The sequence below is a fragment of the Brachyhypopomus gauderio genome, chromosome 8 (genome assembly GCF_052324685.1).
Source record: "Brachyhypopomus gauderio isolate BG-103 chromosome 8, BGAUD_0.2, whole genome shotgun sequence".
NCBI classification, from domain to species: Eukaryota; Metazoa; Chordata; class Actinopteri; order Gymnotiformes; family Hypopomidae; genus Brachyhypopomus; species Brachyhypopomus gauderio.
In genome coordinates this window covers 10,805,097-10,824,515 of record NC_135218.1, presented here as the reverse complement: position 1 = coordinate 10,824,515, position 19,419 = coordinate 10,805,097, and the positions used below count along the sequence as shown (strand labels likewise).

Below are 19,419 nucleotides of genomic sequence, written 5' to 3'. Positions count from 1 at the left end.
AACTCAGCACGCAGAACCAAATAAACATGAAGGTTAATGGCATTCATGTACCTGAAGATCATTACAGACACAATTAAGTGCATATGTAAATGACCTGCTTTGAACAAACACCATTGTAAGCAGGGGAGACTGGTTATGGTGCAGAAATACTGCCTAGCGCAGAGGGAATGGGTCTGGCAGAGGGAGCCACTGGGCCTGGGGCCCTGCTATTTGTCAGCAGTGCAACACCATGTTGAATTCTCAAAATGATTACTCTGCACTCCTGCAATCCATTTTCACAGGCTATAAAAACTTAAGGGAACACCTTAGGTGGTGACTTAAAAAAAAGTCAACAACTTTGTCATAATTTATGTTTGACATGACATAATGGACTTACAAATAGCACTGTGATTTTTGGATTCATGTGAACACCAGAGGATGTATGAGTCCGTTCCAAATACATAGTGTATATACTATGTATGTAAGTCCTGTTTTACAAGGACTCCCTGTGAAAGCGGGTGTTGAGGTCTTGGTTCTCTAACCTGCTGTGGAGTCCATGTTTGTCCCTTTTCCAGGACCATGAACACAGTGCTGTCCTTCAGGGTGTGGAAGAACTCCACCGTGTCAACTCCGGTACCATCTTCGTCCAGCACCAGACCTGCCACGCAGGGCACGTGGAACGCGTCCATGGTCTGGAGGGTCAAACAGCATCCCAGTTAGTAGATAGTCCAGTGAGGTGTTTATGAATAACGAAAAATGTATTATATATTTATTTTATGCTCCAAGATAAATGACAAGTTGTGTCCACTTTGAATCGCCCACTCGTGTGTTACAGTAAAGAGACACAGACGATTCCACTTTATCTGTCAGGATCTATTGGGAGTCTAATTACATGTAATTAGGTAGTTGTTGACAGTGTTAATCCTTAGAATAATCATGTTGTAGCCTTAATTAAAAAGACATTCCTTTAAATGAATGATGTCATTAAATTGAATTGATGTTAATTGTACCAAATGGTAACCCAGTGATAAATTGTATCAAAATGTGAATGATAATACGTTTGTAGTGTTTTCAATTGACAAGTGTGGCAATGAATGACAGTCACATTTAAACAGTAGATAATTCTGTGAGCCCAGAGTCAACCCACTCCCCATGTCCACTCCATTGCTCTTCCCTAGCTGATAGCCGAGTCAATCCGCCTCTCCTTCTCCCCCTCTTTCATCTTCTGCTGACTCATTTCACAGTTTGAAGTGATTGTGAGGGGCTGTCAGATTCCATATGATTCATCTCTCTCTCTCTCTCTCTCTCTCTCTCTCTCTCTCATCCTTCTACCCATCCCACTCCTCTTCCCCTCCCCTCTTGTCCTCACCTTGTTCAGTAGATCACTCAGCCCATCTGCCATGATCCCTTTTTTAATAGAGCGATCAGAGTTGGTGACACGAAAGGGTCGGGCCCGTGGGCTAAAGCTTGGGAGCACTGAAGCACTGGCTGATACACATCTGTGAGATATCCTGCACACACACATACACACACACTTTGATTATTTATTTGTTTGTTAGAAATGGTAAGGCCAGATAACCATGGTAATGAAAAGTGGACAAACTGTAAAGATAATGGTAAGGCACTCACTCGGAGAGAGAAGAAGGTGAGAACAGATTGAGAGACTTCTTGGCATAATCCATCCTGTTCAACCAGCACAGAGTTTAGGGAAAAACAACAAAACCAAGAACAAAGAAGCATAAAGTATACAGATATGTTAAAATATATGCATCAGTCTCCTTTCAGCAGTTAGCAAAGTCAGCAGTCCCATCACCTATACAAATAGTGACTACCAATGCAAATCCAAACACTGAGATAAGTGGTTTAAAGGTGAACAATGTAATCTTTCATGAAGCAAGATTTCACCTGTATAGAATATCGTCACAATAGTGAAGTAAATTTTTTGATCAACAACACATTTTGCCCTTTAGTATATTTTTATATATTTATATTACATTTTCCAGCATATCTACGCTCAAAGAAGGTATGTGCTATTGTTGGAATGTAGAAAGTAACACAAATATTTGGTTGTGATTCTCAAAAATACTGTAGCACAAATATTCTAAAATGCTGTCACTATTCAAAGTGACATGTTAAGATCATTTTAACAACTCATTTGAATCTAATTCATCTTTTAAAAGCAAACCAAACCACTGTCCCAATTACAGCAATACGTAATGTTTCTCTAAACCTAATTCTGCATCACCAAATCTGAGCAACTGAGATCTTTGGAAAGAACAAACTCTATCCTACCTTTGGTCTTGGCTTGTGAGGAAACCAGGCTTTAGAGTTTGCAATGCTGGGCTAAGCTAAGTCAGACTGTCCTGCTGAAATGTCAGGGTGTTATGGGCATCTGCCCTCCATCTAGTCCGGAGGTCTGCTTGCGTCACTTGTGAGTTCACCTTTGCCCCAGTGTGTCAGTGGGGAGGAGGCCTATCGCTGAATTGAGCAAGGTAGTATGGCAGAGTAACATGTCACATTAGGTGCGTAAAAGCACCAGACTCATCTGTCATTCACCTCCTATACCACATAAACTGATTTATGTCAGAGTTACTGTAACAGGCAATATATAGTCCGTGTCTCTGAAGAATATCGAGGAAAAACACCATAACCACTGAAGTGAGATCTTATTGTTCAAGTAAAAAAAATTACTACAGCATAAAAATCTTGAAAAGCTTCAGAAATGCCCTGCTCCAATATTTTCTTACATTCCTCTCTCTTGTGTTTAAAGCATTTAACTGACACTTTCATTCAAAGCAACCTATAATTATGACTGAATACAGTTCAACCCGATGAGGGTTAGAGGCCTTGCTCTGGGCCCTGTGCTGACAGCTTGGCAGTGGTGGGACTTGAATTAGCAATCTTCCAATTACTAGTGAAGGACCTTAACCACTAAACTACCATTGCCCCTGTCTTTCACTTACTCATAATACCATCATGAAAGTAACAAAGCAAAGAATTTTACAAATTTGTGGAAAAGGTGAATGCTTGCATAATACAACCTTTAGAACAAGTGCATACATCTTGAGACATGGTTGATACCAATGAGTGTGAAAACACACAGCACACTGTGTATAAAGGTGTAGGATGGCCATGGGGCAGTCATGGCCTAGTGGTAGGGAACTGGTCTTGTGACCGGAGGGTCCTGGGTTCAATTCCCAGACCTGAGGCCATGACTGAGGTGCCCTTGAGCAAGGCACCTAACCCCAACTGCTCCCCGGGCGCCGGGCTAGGGCTGCCCACCGCTCTGGGCACGTGTGATCCACAGCCCCCTAGTAATCACTAGTGTGTGTGTGTGTGTTCAAAACTGCACAGATGGGTTTAAAGCGGAGGACAAATTTCGATTGCGGTGTAAAAATCTCAATTGACAAAATGTGGCACATTACATTAAAGGATGTGTAATAAGATGTCATGTAGGGCAATGCCCCCTCTCGTAGCTGCCACTCTGGGTTCCCTTATGTCCGTGTTCCCTGCCTGTTCATCCCGCCCAGCTCGTTTGTCTTCGTGATTCCTCGTTTGTTACCACGCCCCTGTATTATCGTTCACACCTGTCCCTCGTTTTCTGTCCCAGGTATATAAACCCCTGAGTCTCCCTTGTCCTTTGTCTGGTGTTTTGATATTTTGGATGTTGGACCGTTTGATTGTATACCTGGCCGTTGTGTGTTTTTGTTTTGTGATTCTTAGTCTGTTCTCGTGTTCCCCTGTCTTCGTTATGCCCGTGTTCGCCTGCTATTCGGACTGCCCTCCCGTTATGGACCCTGCCTGGCTTTCTGACGACGAGTATGGTATTCCCTTTAATAAATCTCGCTCTTCTCAGCGATTGTGTCCGTCTCCTCGCTCCGTGGCGCAAGCCACATTACATAAGATATTTTTTTTTGTTATGCGTCGACTTGAATCTCATGAGAATTAAGTCCAGTCATGACATCATAAACAAGACGTACACTTTATCATAATTCCGTAGTCCTTATAAGGCATTTCTTATCTGCCGTGGTCTGTAAGGACAGATACAGTTCTGACATCACAGCCATGTGACATCTATGCAGAAAGGATGAGTGAGTCTCTAAAGGCGTGGCATTCTGTTTCAGCTCCATTTCACCATGAAATCAATGCAACATTAGTAGAGCTTAAACATTTATCTCTACAAAATCACTGAAACAAAGAACAAACGATGTAACTGAACCAGCACGCCTGGGCTCTGGAGAAGCACATTACAAAGTAGAGCATTGGCCATAAATACTGCAAAACAAGGCATGTTTGTATTTGTATAAGTCTTTTCATATGCATTGGCTATTCAGGGACTTTACATAAACATTGAAGAATTAAAATATTTTAATTTACATAAACATTGAAGAATTTAAATATTTAAATACTTATTACATCCTGAGATCTATCACATCAGGCAGGTTTATGCCAAAAAGTGAAAAAAGATAAAATAAACAATACATTTACATACAATAGCATAAACAATTTATTTAAATAAAATTAAATACAGATTTTTAAAATAGAAAATAAATAAAATAACGTGCTAAAGATGAATGAATAATAAAATAGAAAATTGGTTTAATTGCAATAAATATGATTCATAGAATGTATAAAGTGCATAAAATCTTAGCTCTAGAATAATAAATGAGAATAAATCAGTAGGAATAAATGTGCAGCTGACTGACAGACAGGCTGAAGACAGCAGTCAGAGCTACAGGGTCCCATGATTGACAGATCAGATTAATCTAGTGAGACACGGACAGAGAGTGTGCTTGGTTTTGGGGCACTGGGGAGCACACCATTAGCCCAGTGCAGATGATGAGAGAAGTCCAACTCCTCTCCTCATCTTGTGTCAGGTGACCTCTTGTGTCTGGCCTGGGCCTGGTGACTGCGAGTTGCTCCAGGCAGCACTTTGGCCCAGTAGAGTGTCTCTTTCTCAAGACGCTCTGTGGCTGCCAAGGGCATTTCACACAGTCCACGACCCGGGAGGATTTTCAAAAAGGAACATGCACACACCCACACATCCACCTATACCCCCCCCCCCCCCCCCCCCCACACAAGTCTACATCAAACTGTTCATATGCACTTTTTTCTCCCTTTCTTCACATTAGTCTGGGCCCTTTGTTGTGTGGTGTAATGAGAGGATGGGCAGGTTTTACAGGACAGAAATGGGGCAGGAGGATAAAAGCATCGGGTGCATTAAGATAACAGTATGCCACAGTTGAGAGAACAGCTGTTCTCTCTCTCTTTTTTCTCTTTCTTCTTCTTCTTCTTCTCATCATCAGTTGCACAAAGGCATTAAACAAACTTTGTTACAGCCCTAATAAAACTTGTCATCCACATTATCTTAGCAATCGAATCAAATGACCGTTTACACATGAGGAAACATTAAGGGCATAAGACCTGGTCAACCTATCATAAACTGGCAAAAAAATCACATCAAACGCTGCACGTGCCAATCACTGTTGACATAATGCAGTAACAAACGTCATCACTTGTACATCTTGGCGCCTGTCGCCGGGTCTTTATGACGTACAGGGATATGGGCGGGGCGTTAAGACTGGTCCAACTGACTGACAGTCTATGGTGGCCTATTGGTCAGTGATTATTCTTGCTAACATATTTCAATTAAAATCGGGTTTAAAAAACAAACAGCGGTTTCAGCTGCAAGTCAAACTAATGACACCATGTGGTGAGGCAATGAAATGCTTCATCTCGCGGAGGACGCGGAGCCCGGGTGTTACCCAGTGACTAAGTAAAATCTTCCCCATCTTTAAAGATGCACTTGTTGACAGTATTAGTCTACTGTTGATGGGGTCCTGAGATTTTTGGCTGTGTTTTTAAGCTCTGAAACGCACGATCCGAGGACCCGTTGCACGTCTGGCGTCTGGTTAGTGCAACTAACTGTTATGTCCTAGTCACATCGTTAAAGCTTTGTAACCAATAGACATGTGACTCATCATTATTTTATTACTGTATATCCACACTACAGTTCAAAAAGAGACATTTGTATGATGCACATTAGTGTGAGTGGCCTGGAATCCCTGAAGTGTTAGACGGATATGGCAGTGGGCGGTGTGGCAGATGATATGATAGAAGCACCATTTTTAAATTTTTAATTTTAGAATAATCATTTCTGAAAATGAAATTCATTTATGTTACACTACTTCCAACAACATGTGCGCTTCCAACACAAACAGGCACTCATGTGCGTATTTGTCATTTCTGAATCACGCTTCATTAAATTCACTATTTTTGGACCAACATATTTATGAGTTCAATAAATGGTGATCTTTTTCAGTGCCATATATATAATACCACTGGAGACAATATCCGCCCCCCACCCCACCTCATTGTCCTCTTATCCGTCACACGCCACCACACAATCACACACATTCATTCCGACTTTCGATCAATGCATCATCTCTGTAATTAAAAACCGTACGAGCGTCATAAAGTCGAGCAAACACAAACTGAGTCAAATTATTACTATAATTTATTATACAAGTATACAGACAAACGAGCTAATAGATCTGAATAACAGGCCCTAATTTGTATTTCTGCTGGTGTTTTCCTGGCTATGCAACAAACAATGAAAAATGACAGGGTGACACCTCGCCCTAGTAGACTGGGTTTACACTTGGTCCGCACAGATTATGAGCAATTCGAGAAGCTAAAATAGTACAAATAAAATTGGTCACGACACGTTTATGCATATAATTTGTGCACTGATCACTGCATACCATCACTTTTCTTTGCTCTTGCATCTGGACTCCCTGATACCTCCGAATCAAGTCCGCACGGATCGTGTCTATCTCCGTTTGCCAATACGAGCCATTAATTCGGCGTTGGCTGCGGCCTTGGCCCGCATGTCGTGGTTCTTGGCCAGATCGATCAGGATGCTTAAAATGCTCGTGGGCACGTCGAGAGACAGCGCGAAGCGCGTGCCTTGTGGCGCTCTTTTGGGAGGTGACGCAGGCCGCGTGACCCGCTTTTGCCGGAGATCGTGAGTGTGTCCGGGCGGGATGAGCGAGCTGAGGACCCCTGTGCGGCTTAAAACGGTGATGGCCATCAATTCCCGGTCCTCCGTGTCGTAACTTCGTCTCTGACAGAGAAAGGTGGAGGGGAAGAGAAGCAGTAGGCAGAGACACATCCCACGCATGGTCATCTCTCACCAGGGCAGTCCCACACACTTTCACTGGAGTTAGAGAAGAAATGAAAAGACACAGGGGTCATGAAAAATGGAGAAAAGAACGCAGGCAGAAGGGGAATAAAACCTCAAACCTCAGTTAACAATACAATGTCCCTGCTGCCATTTCACAAACAACCAATATCTCCAGATATACATGGGCAGCATGTAAAATGCTAACTAAAGTACTTCTTGCATGGAATTACATTGCATCAAAGCAGTACCTGAATTTACTTTGTTTTTATTTACTTAAGTTTTTAGCTTATTAAAACTATAAAATGTTTAGCTTTTCTTGGTTTAAGCTTGAATCATGGATACTAGAAGAGAAGGACTGTCAGAAAAAATAGCATACTATGAAAATGAGCAGTGCATAATTGTGTAATCAAATGTTGGTGTTCTTGGAAAAAAAAACCCAAAATACTCAAAAAGTCTATTAACTTATGCAAAGTTAGCATACCTACTCCGATAACTGCAGCACCACATCATGTATTTAGTACTCGCGTAGTGTCTTACCAGGATGTCTTCAACTCACAGTTGACTCTCCTTCCCCTCTGGTCGCTCTTGTGTGAAATGTAGGGGTCTTTCCTCACACTTTGTTCACCTTTACTTTGCTTTGCTGAACCTCACGTTTCGTGTCAGTACCGCTCGCCCTCTCCTGCTTATCGAATAGTCAGACCTGGACCACTCGCACGACAGACCTGGACCACTCGCACGACAAGACAGACGTTCATGTGGAGATCTTCACCCTTCCTCTGTCCCCCTACTCCCAGCCTTTTCCTCTCTCTCTCTTTGCCTACGTCTTTCCGCCCACTGCCGCCTGGCCCCCCCACCCCCATTTATCAGCTCTATCTCTCCATTTCATGCTCTTCTCTACCCTTTCATTTCCCCCTCCCTCATCTCCATCTCATTGTTTGCCTAAAAATACATATCTGAGTGATTAGAGATATTCCACATTGTTTCTTGGCTAGGCGTAATGAAAGGGGCAAGCTGCCCTGTCCGCTTGTTCAAGCGGCACCCTTGACTAGTTACCCAAATCTGTAGCATCCTCACAGCACATAAACATCTACTGACGTCTCCGTCTTGGATTAGACCTATTCATAGGCTATTTTTGAATGACTGTTTGTGAGACTGATGGAAGTAGTGTCAGTACTTAAGTTCGTGTATCACCAGGGAGGAAAATAAAGAGAAAGAGTGCTTAGAGTCTCACATCACCTGCAGCTCCCCATCCAGTACCCGGACATTCAGCATAAGTATTCAACGTCATTGGTAAAAAGCATTTTTTTTTTGCCACCACATTGGTTTTGAAAGCAACTACCAGTTTGGCACTGAGTGAACGCATTGTATGCTTCTTCGTCAGCTCACAGCCAGGACTGACGTCATTTGAGTAAAGTAAGGGTGATGGCATGGCCTCTCAGTAACACTCACTTCTGTTTTTCCTTTTTTTCGCTCTACCTTTTGCAGTTCGGTTTGTTAACACGTGTTCCTAGTGTATTGGCTTAAGCCTCCATTTTAATGCCTGTGTTAATACCTCTTGAGCGGAGGCCGTATCCGCTCACTGCTGTGGACATGCTTTCAACAACGTACAGGCAATGTTAAAACAGTGACTAATGATGCTTTAAAATTTTGTTTTCTGACTCTAAAAGCTTTCCCCAACTTCTCAGTTTGAACTCACCAGTGAACCTCCAGACAAACTTTGAGATGACTGCTTTTAACTATGGACCATATTCTTTCAGTGCAGCCAAGGACAGGTAGCATCACAACAACCTATCTTTTCCTGTTGCCGTTGCCAACAACCACCAACAAGTCTTTAAAAGCTATTGTAGTCTTCAAAGACGTTTCCCCTCCAATTTGTTCCTTGTTTACTTGCTGGTTTCCGCAGTGGGCTTTATTAGACGTGTGAAAAAACAGTGAACAGTTAGAAACGGTTAGAGAGTGAAAAAATTCATAGTGAAAACGATGATGCAAAGCTAACGTGACCCATGGTCCTGATAACAGGTGAGGTGACAAACACAACCGAGGGTTCAAGAGAAGGTGCTGGAGAAGATAAAACAGTATACAGACACGAACCTGAGGAGGAAGTTACACAGCACCCAGCTGTCACATTTCTGGTTGCAGGACATCATTGCAAGGTTCTCGCTGCAAGCTTCACACCCTTGGGACAAAGCAGCTTCACAGAACGTGTGGTGAGAGGTCACAGCAGTGGAGATGGCAACATCCTTGGGACCATTGGTGAAAGCTTTGGGTCTTGTTCTTAGTTCATCATACACGGAATGGCAAATGTGTGTATGAGCAAGTCAGCACCATAAACTGTCGTGTAAAAATGTCAGTACCATAAACTGTTGTGTAATCAAGCAGGAATTTCATACTGAACTTTCAAGACACAATTTAGACTGTAATAATGCAATTAATGTTATAAAAATGCACTTCAACCAGGGCCAGATTAAACCCCGTGAAAGCCCCCAGGCATTTGAAATCTCAGAGCTCCCCCTCACAAATAAATTCCTAATGTGTTTTTAATTTTACCAACCAACAGTTTTCGTGGGGCCTCTGAAGGGCCCAGGGCCCAGTGCTACTCTACTTCTGTGGTAATCTGGCACTGGCTTCAACAACAAGCTGTTTGGTTAATGACAGGCAGAAAACTACATGGGGTGTTTTAGCTCTGTTGAACCTTGAGTTCAACAACATTGAATTAAAAGGTAAAAGATAAAACTGGGGAAGTGGTTGGCTTACACTTTAATGTAAAACCTAATCAGGTTTTGGTCATATTTTTAACAAGCCTCAATTCCATACAAATTTGAGCTGGTCATATTATCAACCAGTTAAATTTGTAGCCACTTCATTATAAACAAAATTATTTCTGATGCTGTTAGTCAAAATGATAGGTGTGTGTACAAACACCTGAATTTACAGTTTTGATCAAGAGTGAGATATTTTCTCTCTATTGGCATGCAGACAGTTACCATGGACACTACAATTATAATGTAAATAATTAAGGTCTTCATTTGCATACATCTATGAACCACCATCATGCTAAATATGTACAGGGCATAATTTATTGATTATTATTGGTTTAATTAATTAATTAATTAACAGTTTTATTTGTTTATGAAGATCTGCGTTACTTAAATGTAAATCCCTGAACTATAGGGCTTAATTTTTTGTACAGGCAATAGCTTTTGTATTGAAAGAGGAGATCAGTGATGTGTAGTGATGATGGTCCGTATCCGTGTGCGGCTGTGATGGGCATAGCGAGGCTGCAGTGACACCAGAAAGGTTTAGTGCTTTAGACCCAAAGGCCAGATCAAAATCACAGTGATTCACAGTGACCCCTCGTTGGTTCACCAGCTTGTACAATGTCATATGCACTATATGACATCAGAGATGAGTGATGTCACATCAATTCTGGAATAAATGATATATCGGAAATTATTCCTGCTCAAGGCAGTGTAGGTCTTTGCTGCATCATAGTGTAATATACTGCAGATGGACAGATAGATGGATTTCTTTTTTAGCCAAGCGCAGTAAATCAGGGATGTTCTTCCTAACGGTTCATCAGCTGTATATGAAATTCAGTATACAAAATTAAATTTAGAATACAATAAGTCTCTTTTTTTGTGCTGAGGTTGTGACAGAAGGCTTCATAACTGAAGTCCAGTTTTCAGCAGTAAGAAATAACATGCAAAATACTATGCAATGTATATTTATATTTGCATCTTTTTTTACATTTGCATATATAGCATTGAGCAGACACTCCTGTCCAGAGTGACTTACAGAAGTGCTGCTGCCTCCATGTGCATTCTATTTATACAGACTCTAAGTATACCATGGAGCTCAAACCCTGTCAGAGACATTACACAAGTAGTAACTACTGATTTTTTAAGTGTTTATACTAAAAAATTCTATATATACACTGACATTACATTAAAATCACTGACAGGTGAAGTGAATAACATTGATTATCTTGTTGCAGTGGCACCTGTCAAGGGCTGGGATATATTAGGCAGCGAGTGGACTGCCAGTCCTTCAAGCTGATGTGTTGGAAGCAGAAACATAGGCAAGCGTAAGGATCTGGGCAGCTCTGACAAGGGACAAATCGTGATGGCTAGATGACTGGCTCAGAGTATCTTCCAGATGGCAGGTCTTTTGGAGTGTTGCTGGGATCCATTGGTTAGTACCTTGGGCAACTGGTGAGCTGGGAACAGGGTCATGGGCCCCCAAGACTCTCTGACGCATGTGGGAAGTGCAGGCTGACCCATATGGTCTGGTCACACAGAAGAGCGTTGCAGACTGCCGAAAGACCTGTCTGGCTGTGATAGAAAGGTGTTAGAAGACAGGGTATGTAAAAACTTGCTGTGTGTGGGCACACAAGCTTTGGTACACAGGGGACTGAAAGGTTTGATAGTAAGGGCAGCATGGTGGCTTGGTGGTTAGTATGTTTGCCTGTTTGTTCTAGGCACTTGGGTTTCGCGTTCCTATCAGGATGGAGTTTCTATGTTCTCCTTGTGTCTGTGTGGGTTTCTTACAGTGTCTCTGGTTTCCTCCCACGTGTCCTAAAAGATAGCGGTTGGGTTAATTGGATATCCTAAATAAATTGTCCCGGTGGGTGGGTGGATGTGTTTGAATGACTGTATGCCTGCTTGGCCAGTGATGGATGGTGCTTTCTTAGAGAGGTCCTCTCTCCTCTCCCTGCACCCAGCTCAGTCCCACAGGGTGCCGAGCGTTCCAGTTTAGTGTTAGCTGGACGCATTTGGCTGCCGGCATGTTTGGCTGCAAAATTTTTGTGACCTTGTTTTGCTTGAAAGGCACTATATAAATATACTTCATTCATAGCAAAGGACTTGTCAGTGTGTCCATGCTGACCCGTGTCCGCTGCCAAAAGCCACTACAATGAGCATGTAACCATCAGAAGTGAACCGTGAAGCAATGTAGACAGCTGAGTAAGTGTGTAGATAGCAGCAGGACGCAACATGGGAGGAGAGGAAGCTGGTAGAGGCAGTGTTATGCTCGGGGTTCTGCTGGAAAACTTTGGGTTGTGGCATTCGTGCGGCTGTTACGTTGACATGTACCACCTACATAAACTTTGCTGCATATCCTTTTAATGGCAACGGCTGCGGCCTCTTTCAGCAAGAAATATTTGTTCAGGAATAGTTTGAGGTGTTGACTTATTCACCCAGATCTCAAGCTGATCTGTAGGATGCACTGAAAATACAAATCTGAGCCATGGATTCTGCACTTTGCAACTTTTAAAACTTAAAAGTATCTGCTGCTTAAAAGTAAAGTACTTGGCTTTAGCACCTCAGCATGTCAGTATATATAGATAATAATATAGATATTTATAGATAATAAATACAATTCTGTGGTTCCCAGAAAAAAATAAATTTCATGCCCTTCAACTGTGCAATCAACATGAACAGTGCACCTTGATTTACTGATTAGGGGCCTGAATTCTCTATATAGATAATTTCTGTAAAGGTGACGATGTCAAGTGTTATACAAATTTGAATTTGACTGAATGCCCAATGCATGGCCAAAGATAAGCTGTGGGCTCCACCTGCACCAATACAGACATGTTTGAAATAAATGTTACCCAAGGTAATGGAGGCTTTATATAGACATTTTCCACAGTAGCAAATACATAGAAATCATATTATAGAATTTGTAAGAGCTGAGTACCTTTTGTATAGAAAACATGAAAGCAGAATTAATATATCAGCTAAAGATGTACACCAGACACTGCAAAAACAAAGATGGATTAATTAATAGTGCGGCCCATTCGTTCACCATGTCACGAAACAAAACCATCCCCCTGGTGGAAGACCCATGTCACTGCAGTTAACACCCCTTAATCTCCCCTAGCATTAACACCGGTCTGTTAATATGATAAATGTTAATTTTACTCTTTCATTCATATTAAGGTGATAATGCTTCCCATGAATAAGCAAACAAAGCCATAGTTCACCAGATTACGCTTTACAGCATTTTATTGGAATGAGAGCTTCCGTTATATACAATAGGAGACAGAAACAAAACACACCACTTCATAAATAGCTCTGCCCTACACGATGTGATCTCCACATCTGAAATGTTCTCCATCTTCACATACTCTCCACTTTTCATCATACAACAACCTCAGCATGAAAATCCTACATCACAAATATGAGGTTGCTGTAGTCAAAGCTGCAGTTCCAACCACCTTTATTAACGCCACCTTGTCAACATCATACTAACGTATTCCCGTAAACCAAACCTCTGGTCTCTGTCCTTCATGAAGCCTCCAGAACTGCAGTGGGATGTAGAGTTAAGAAGAGGAGAGGAACCAGTGAGAGGTGCAGAGCATAAAAGAAGTTGAGTGATCAGAGGGTGTGAGGGATACATGAGTGGACCTCAGACTAACTACACGGGCCTTTAGAACCGGAGCCAGTACATGGCACTGCGCATTCTGTTGTAGTCCGGAAGCTGCTCAATAGGACCTGAAGATGAGTGAGAGAGACAGTACAAGTTACACAACTCCAAAGGACACACTGCTCAGTTCCCCAAAAGCAACTTGGTGTTCAGAACAACTAAACCAGTGATTCTCAACTGGTGGGTCGCGACCCAAAAGTGGGTTGCGGACACGGTCTGGGTGGGTCGCGGACAGCTTGTTAAAAAAAAGTACTCTTCTGATTTTGTACTCGTCTTTTATCTTGAAAAAAGACAGAGGCACATGCCACAGCTCCAGACTGCGACTAAAATGGTCGCAATCGCGACCATAAATATTAATTTGCGAGTAATAAAATTATTTCACTCGCCAGTGGCGACAGGTGATACAAGAGCATTATTTTCTATGGGTGAAGATTTTTTTGTCATTGGAAAAATATCCACAATTTTCTTTTGAGGTTGTATTTTAAAAGTTAACCGATATGCTGTAGTTCCCACTCTCATGTTCGCTCTGCCCATTAACAAAAGCGGGAATCACCAGCGTGACTCGCAAAGCAGCGGAGCCGAGCTGAAACTTTAGCACTAAGCGTTAGGTTGTTGAAAATAGCGAAGCCAAAATTATTGGATTTTTTTCACAGTCTACATTTCTGTCGGACCATAAGAGGACACACTCCTTTATAACTGTGCATAGTTTTAAGTAAATTTTAATGGGATCAAAAGTCACTCATACTAGGAAACTTGGTAAAGTTCGTTTCACGTTCGCATATTCGGAATTATTTCTTCAATACCTTTAAGTTAAAAGTGCCAAAATATGCAAATTTCTATTTCTGGCACCCAAGACAAGCATCTACAACTTTGTTTACGTCAGGAATATATGTGTTTTAAAAACATGTTATTTTAAATATACTGCTGTCACCGCTGCAACATCTAAGGCACCGTCTACAAATGACCTTAACACGGACGCAAGTGGAGGTCGTAAAGGCCCCAGAGCACTGCGCACTCCGTTTTTTGGAATAATTTCAATAACTTTTAAACGGTCCATCTAAGACCACCAAAGTAGTTGGATTACATTAAGTTCATCTTTAGTAACAACCTACAACTAAAATATGGGTATTTATACCTTGCACCAATGTGTGGTGGTAAGTTTTTGTCAAATATTTCAATAGCTTTTAAATGGGCCACCATAATTCCACAAAACAAGGTTGTTGATTAGGATGCACTTAATGTACTATAACTTGTTTTATGCTCTTATGATGGACATTTTAAAAGCTATTGAAACATTTGACAAAATGTGCACTTAATATTTATACAACTTGTTTTTATCTAATGAAGAATCATTTTAAAATTATTTAAATCTTTGAAGAAAAACAGAGTGCGCAGTGCTCTGGGGCCTTTACGACCGCCACTTTCGTCCATGTTAAGGTCATTTGTAGACGGTAATAGTAGTACATTTAAAATGAGAACATGAAGCCAACTTAACCACAGTTACAAGGAAGAGAAAGACATCAGGCATGTTGGACGACAGAGATCCTAAATAACAGCTGATCTGATGTGAGTGTTGCAATGTTTATTAGTTTGTATATTATAATGGAGCCTAGAAAAAGTTATTGGTGTCTGATTTTTTCTTTTGGGACCAACTGGCTCCTTGAGTATTTTTTTTGTCTGGAGCCCAGCATGAGAACCATCTTGTTGCCATGGTAACCACCAATTGTTTACCCTTTTAATTTGTTATAACCAGAGGTTATAACATTTGTACTGTATTAAACTGGGTCGCGACTTAATGACAATGAGAAAATTTGGGTCCCGGGCTGAGACCAGTTGAGAACCCCTGAACTAAACGACATTAACTTCTTGGAAATATGAAATTTGATGATGCACTGAATCAGGTCCTAAAGAGTCACAATCAAAATTATTCATAGTGTAGCCAGAGGTTTAGGCCCCTGGTTTCTGAGAGAATATTTCTCAGAAGGAAATCTTCAAACATGCTCATGCAGTTGTTGGCAATATGACGACAGAAAGGATAACGGTTAACTCACCGACAGCGGACACGGCGGGACATTTGTCATAGATGTATTTGCTGCAAACATCACGCACATCCTTGGGGGTTACAGCCTGTAGCACAGAACAAGAACTTAAAAACACACACTACCAGGTAAAGTATACTAGAAGAAACCAAACACAGAACTATAAACCTGCTTATTTTTAATAAAGGGAACAGCACTTAGCAACAGTTTAGTTTCCAGTTACAAGGTAAAGTGCCAGTGAATGAGGTCACATGTAATTGACAGGCAACAGCTTGACTAGGTCATAGGTCATTGTCAGAAGGGCGGAGCTCACATCAATCTTGGCATCCCACTCAGCCAGCGGGATACGGCGGCCATGGTTGAGAATCTGTCTGCCAATGTCATCACAGATTGGTGTAGTACCTAAAACAGGCAGGAGGTGAGAGAGAGAGAGAGAGAGAGAGAGAGAGAGAGAGAGAGAGAGAGAGAGAGAGAGAGAGAGAGAGAGAGAGAGAGAGAGAGAGAGAGATGAACAGTAAGTTTGGGAATGTGAACATGCTTTATTTTTATATTGTAAAGAAAAAAAGCATGACTGATTTCAGTGGCAGGAATATGTATGCATTTAGATAATTTTGTGTACAAATATCTCACTGTCTCACCATCAAGTTGTCCTACTAAACTGGCCTTCAGGGCGTTCTTTCCTCTGGTGACATCACTCTCTGTCATTGTGGTGCACAGATTCATCCTGTAGTGAAAAAAAACATCAACGACAACCACAAAAGGACTATAGCTCAAACACAATGGTACTGAAACAGAGCAGTGGATATACATCCATTTTTAACCCTTCCCCTAAAAAAGCTAAGTTTATACTGCCTGCAAAATAGTTTGGCTGTCCCACTAAACGTCTAAATGTGTTCAAGAACTGCAGGTGTAAACTCTGGGAGTTACTGACCATTCGTTTTGGGCCCAGTGCATCATGTCCTCGATCTTGAGTTTCTCTGTGACGAAATAGATGCCCATCAGTCCTGTATCACTGTAGGTAGTCTGGAAGGCCTGGTAGCTGTTGCACAAGCCTAAATCCGCAGCCCGACGTGCCAAGTTACTGCTCAGGTTCTACACGTGCACACAGACACAATCAACATAGTCATTTTCATTAAAAATTCATTAACATTTCATTAGGTCACATAAGTAATGCAAAATTATGCAAATAAATAAATAAATAAATAAATAAACCAACCTTGCCACCTCCAAATGTGATGTCATAGCTGCCGATCATGGCATTAGCAACCATGAGGGGCACAATATCGGGACTGGCAGCCCCTGGTCCCTCTACAGCGATAGCAACATGTGCCAGGGGCATAGCATCATCACGGTATCGAACCTGAGCAAATTATATCAGATTTTGTTACCACTTGTATCCAAAGTACAGCATGGAGTTCAACATCTCACGTTTGGTTCAAAAGGAAGAATGTGTGCACGAGTGTGTGTGTGTGTGTGTGTGTGTGTACACGCGTGCGTCTCTCACCTCGCTGCCAGTGAAGCGGCAGGGGTGCAGTACGGGCACAGCGTCGTCCGGATACTCAAACGACACACCGCTGAAGTGCTGCTTGGCCAGACCCACTAGGTCTGCGTGGTTCACACCTACACCGGGGCAGAACCACAGATCAAAACACTGGCAGCTCCCAGTCTTCCCGTCTCATGCCAGGGGTCGTCCAGTCACAGGACGGTCTAGATAACGCGGATGGATGACAGGACGAAGTATACGCGGTACCTCCAGCGGCCGCCAGGACCATGCGAGGGGCCTTGTAGTGGCTGTTGATGAACTCCACCAGATGCTGCCGAGTCAAAGTCCTTCAGCGTAGAAAAGGAAGACAGAGATGAGGTGTCAGGCCACCGAGACGAGATGCACCTGAAGTGTTGGTGTGTGTGTGTGTGTGTGTACCTAGCATTCTCAGATGGTCCGAGCGCGCTCTGGCTGAGCGGAGTGCCCTGGTAGGCAGTGGCGTGGAGCAGGTCCAGGCAGACGTCCGACAGACTGCCCTCCACCTCCTCCAGCTCCCGGAGCACCACACCTCTCTGCTGCTCGATGTCCGCCTCGCTCAGAGAGGAGCCCTGCACCACCTCGGACAGCACTTCCACCGCTACGCAGAGCACAACTCAGTTGATATGGCACCAAGAGAGCTTGACTTCACCGCAAAGCATACAGTACAGTGCAAGGAAGCAATGTAGCAGGTCAACAGCTATGTCTCAGTATCTGGTACACATTAGTACCCACTATACACATTAGTACCAAACGTTACAGAACAACACGCTAGAGGAAAAGAATACAAATGCACCTTTTGGCAGATCTTTAGTCAGGGTCTTCATGTAGTACGCAGTGTGTTCACGAGAAGTGTACGCACTCAAATGAGCTCCCATCGACTCCACTGCCTGCTCAAGGGCAGACTGGGGGTACTTCTTTGTGCCCTGGAATTGAGAGAAATACACGTGAGGAGGAATGGTACACTAGAAACCAATGAGAAGGGATATTGAGGGATATTGTATTTTGTACCTTGAAAGCCAAGTGCTCCAAGAAGAATCCAGCACCATTGTTCTTCTCCGACTCATAACGACTACCTACACTGATCCAGAGGCCAACCTAGAGGATAAACAGGAGTAAATGTGGAAAACTACATTCAGATGAGCACAAAATGAACGCTTTATTTATCTGTCTTGGAGATCCAGCAGTAATCATTATTGGTTTTGTTTTGAAATGTATTTTGCAGTTTCCTTGGAAAGCAAAGAGCTTAAGTTGATAGATGTTCTTTACTGTAGTGTGGCATGACAAAATGATTGACTCACAGTACACGTAGCATGGCCCGTCTCCTCTGAGGCGATCCTCAGTCCATTGTCCAGGGTGGTGAGCTGTGTCTCTGGGGCGCCCAGGACACTTTGGGCATATGATACTGTGGCCTGGCTCCGTCTCAGGGAGAGCAGGACAGGCTAAGGAGGCAAATGTAAAAAAAACACGGTGTCATTTCATTACCAAACATACTTAGGGACCGACAAACACAACCACGCAAGTCAAAGCAAACCAGTAAATACACTTGCAAGACCGTCCTAAATACCCGAGACAATATAAACCAGAATTTTCCTGTCAGAAATATGAATAAGATGGAAAACCAAGAGTGTCCCTGGTCTGAGGGACAACGTCAGTTCATCTAGGTTAACAGTCCGGCGTTCAGTGTTGAACACATTAGCCGCTGAGCTAACTGGCTAGCTAGCCGGAGGCTACCAGCAGGGCCTCTCTACATGACCTTGCGAGCGGCGATATCCCACAGAATTAACGCTTGTCTTTGAAGTACAACGCAAAAAAACACATCGGTTCCGAGAGGCACAGTACAGGCCCGTGTGGACAGTGTAATGGGTCGACTACTGCAGGACCGACCCTGCCTGACCTTCCACAGACCCGGGAGCTTTACCCGTCCGACTCAACCTCACTCCACGGCCTACGGAAGTCATACGGACGACGAAGGACTTCGCCGAACGCAGATGCCGGTTTAATGTAGAAGTTATTATCTATTATAAATAGTTGAAACAAATATCGAATGCGCTTACGCTGCGAGCTTTGGCGAAAGCTCGGCTCACGGATCCCCCGAATCGGCACACGGACGCCGCCATCTTTTCCTGGCACACCGGAGTAGGATGCGCGCGCTCGTGTCTCGCGTAGTCGTGCACGTCGAGGCAGCGAACTGACGCATGCGGGGTGTGACATAACAGCGAGCCAACTAAGCTTTGCACTATGGGTGACACTTTTAAAAACAAAAATAG

General features: G+C 42.8%; 2 protein-coding genes across 2 annotated transcripts in view; both read right to left on the bottom strand.

The window, feature by feature from the left end:
• cidec (cell death inducing DFFA like effector c) overlaps positions 1 to 2,387 on the bottom strand; it is a 6,332-nt gene extending 3,945 nt beyond the window's left edge. Inside the window, exons 1-4 of the mRNA XM_077013620.1 lie at positions 2,272 to 2,387; positions 1,609 to 1,662; positions 1,349 to 1,490; positions 522 to 671 (exon numbers count right to left, since the gene is read on the bottom strand). Coding sequence (XP_076869735.1) covers positions 522 to 671; positions 1,349 to 1,490; positions 1,609 to 1,661 — 345 coding nt within the window. The 5' untranslated portion in view covers position 1,662; positions 2,272 to 2,387. The remainder of the gene's footprint in view (positions 1 to 521; positions 672 to 1,348; positions 1,491 to 1,608; positions 1,663 to 2,271) is intronic.
• A 10,756-nt stretch (positions 2,388 to 13,143) lies between these two features.
• uqcrc1 (ubiquinol-cytochrome c reductase core protein 1) lies at positions 13,144 to 19,356 on the bottom strand. The gene is made up of 13 exons (XM_077014361.1): positions 19,207 to 19,356; positions 18,451 to 18,591; positions 18,161 to 18,247; positions 17,946 to 18,075; positions 17,552 to 17,750; positions 17,381 to 17,460; positions 17,135 to 17,250; positions 16,847 to 16,990; positions 16,562 to 16,722; positions 16,269 to 16,354; positions 15,944 to 16,032; positions 15,643 to 15,718; positions 13,144 to 13,659 (listed from the first exon to the last, which is right to left on the bottom strand). Exons 1-13 carry the CDS (start codon positions 19,267 to 19,269, stop codon positions 13,595 to 13,597), a joined length of 1,437 nt encoding a protein of 478 aa, XP_076870476.1. The 5' UTR covers positions 19,270 to 19,356; the 3' UTR covers positions 13,144 to 13,594.
• Positions 19,357 to 19,419: the final 63 nt, after the last annotated feature.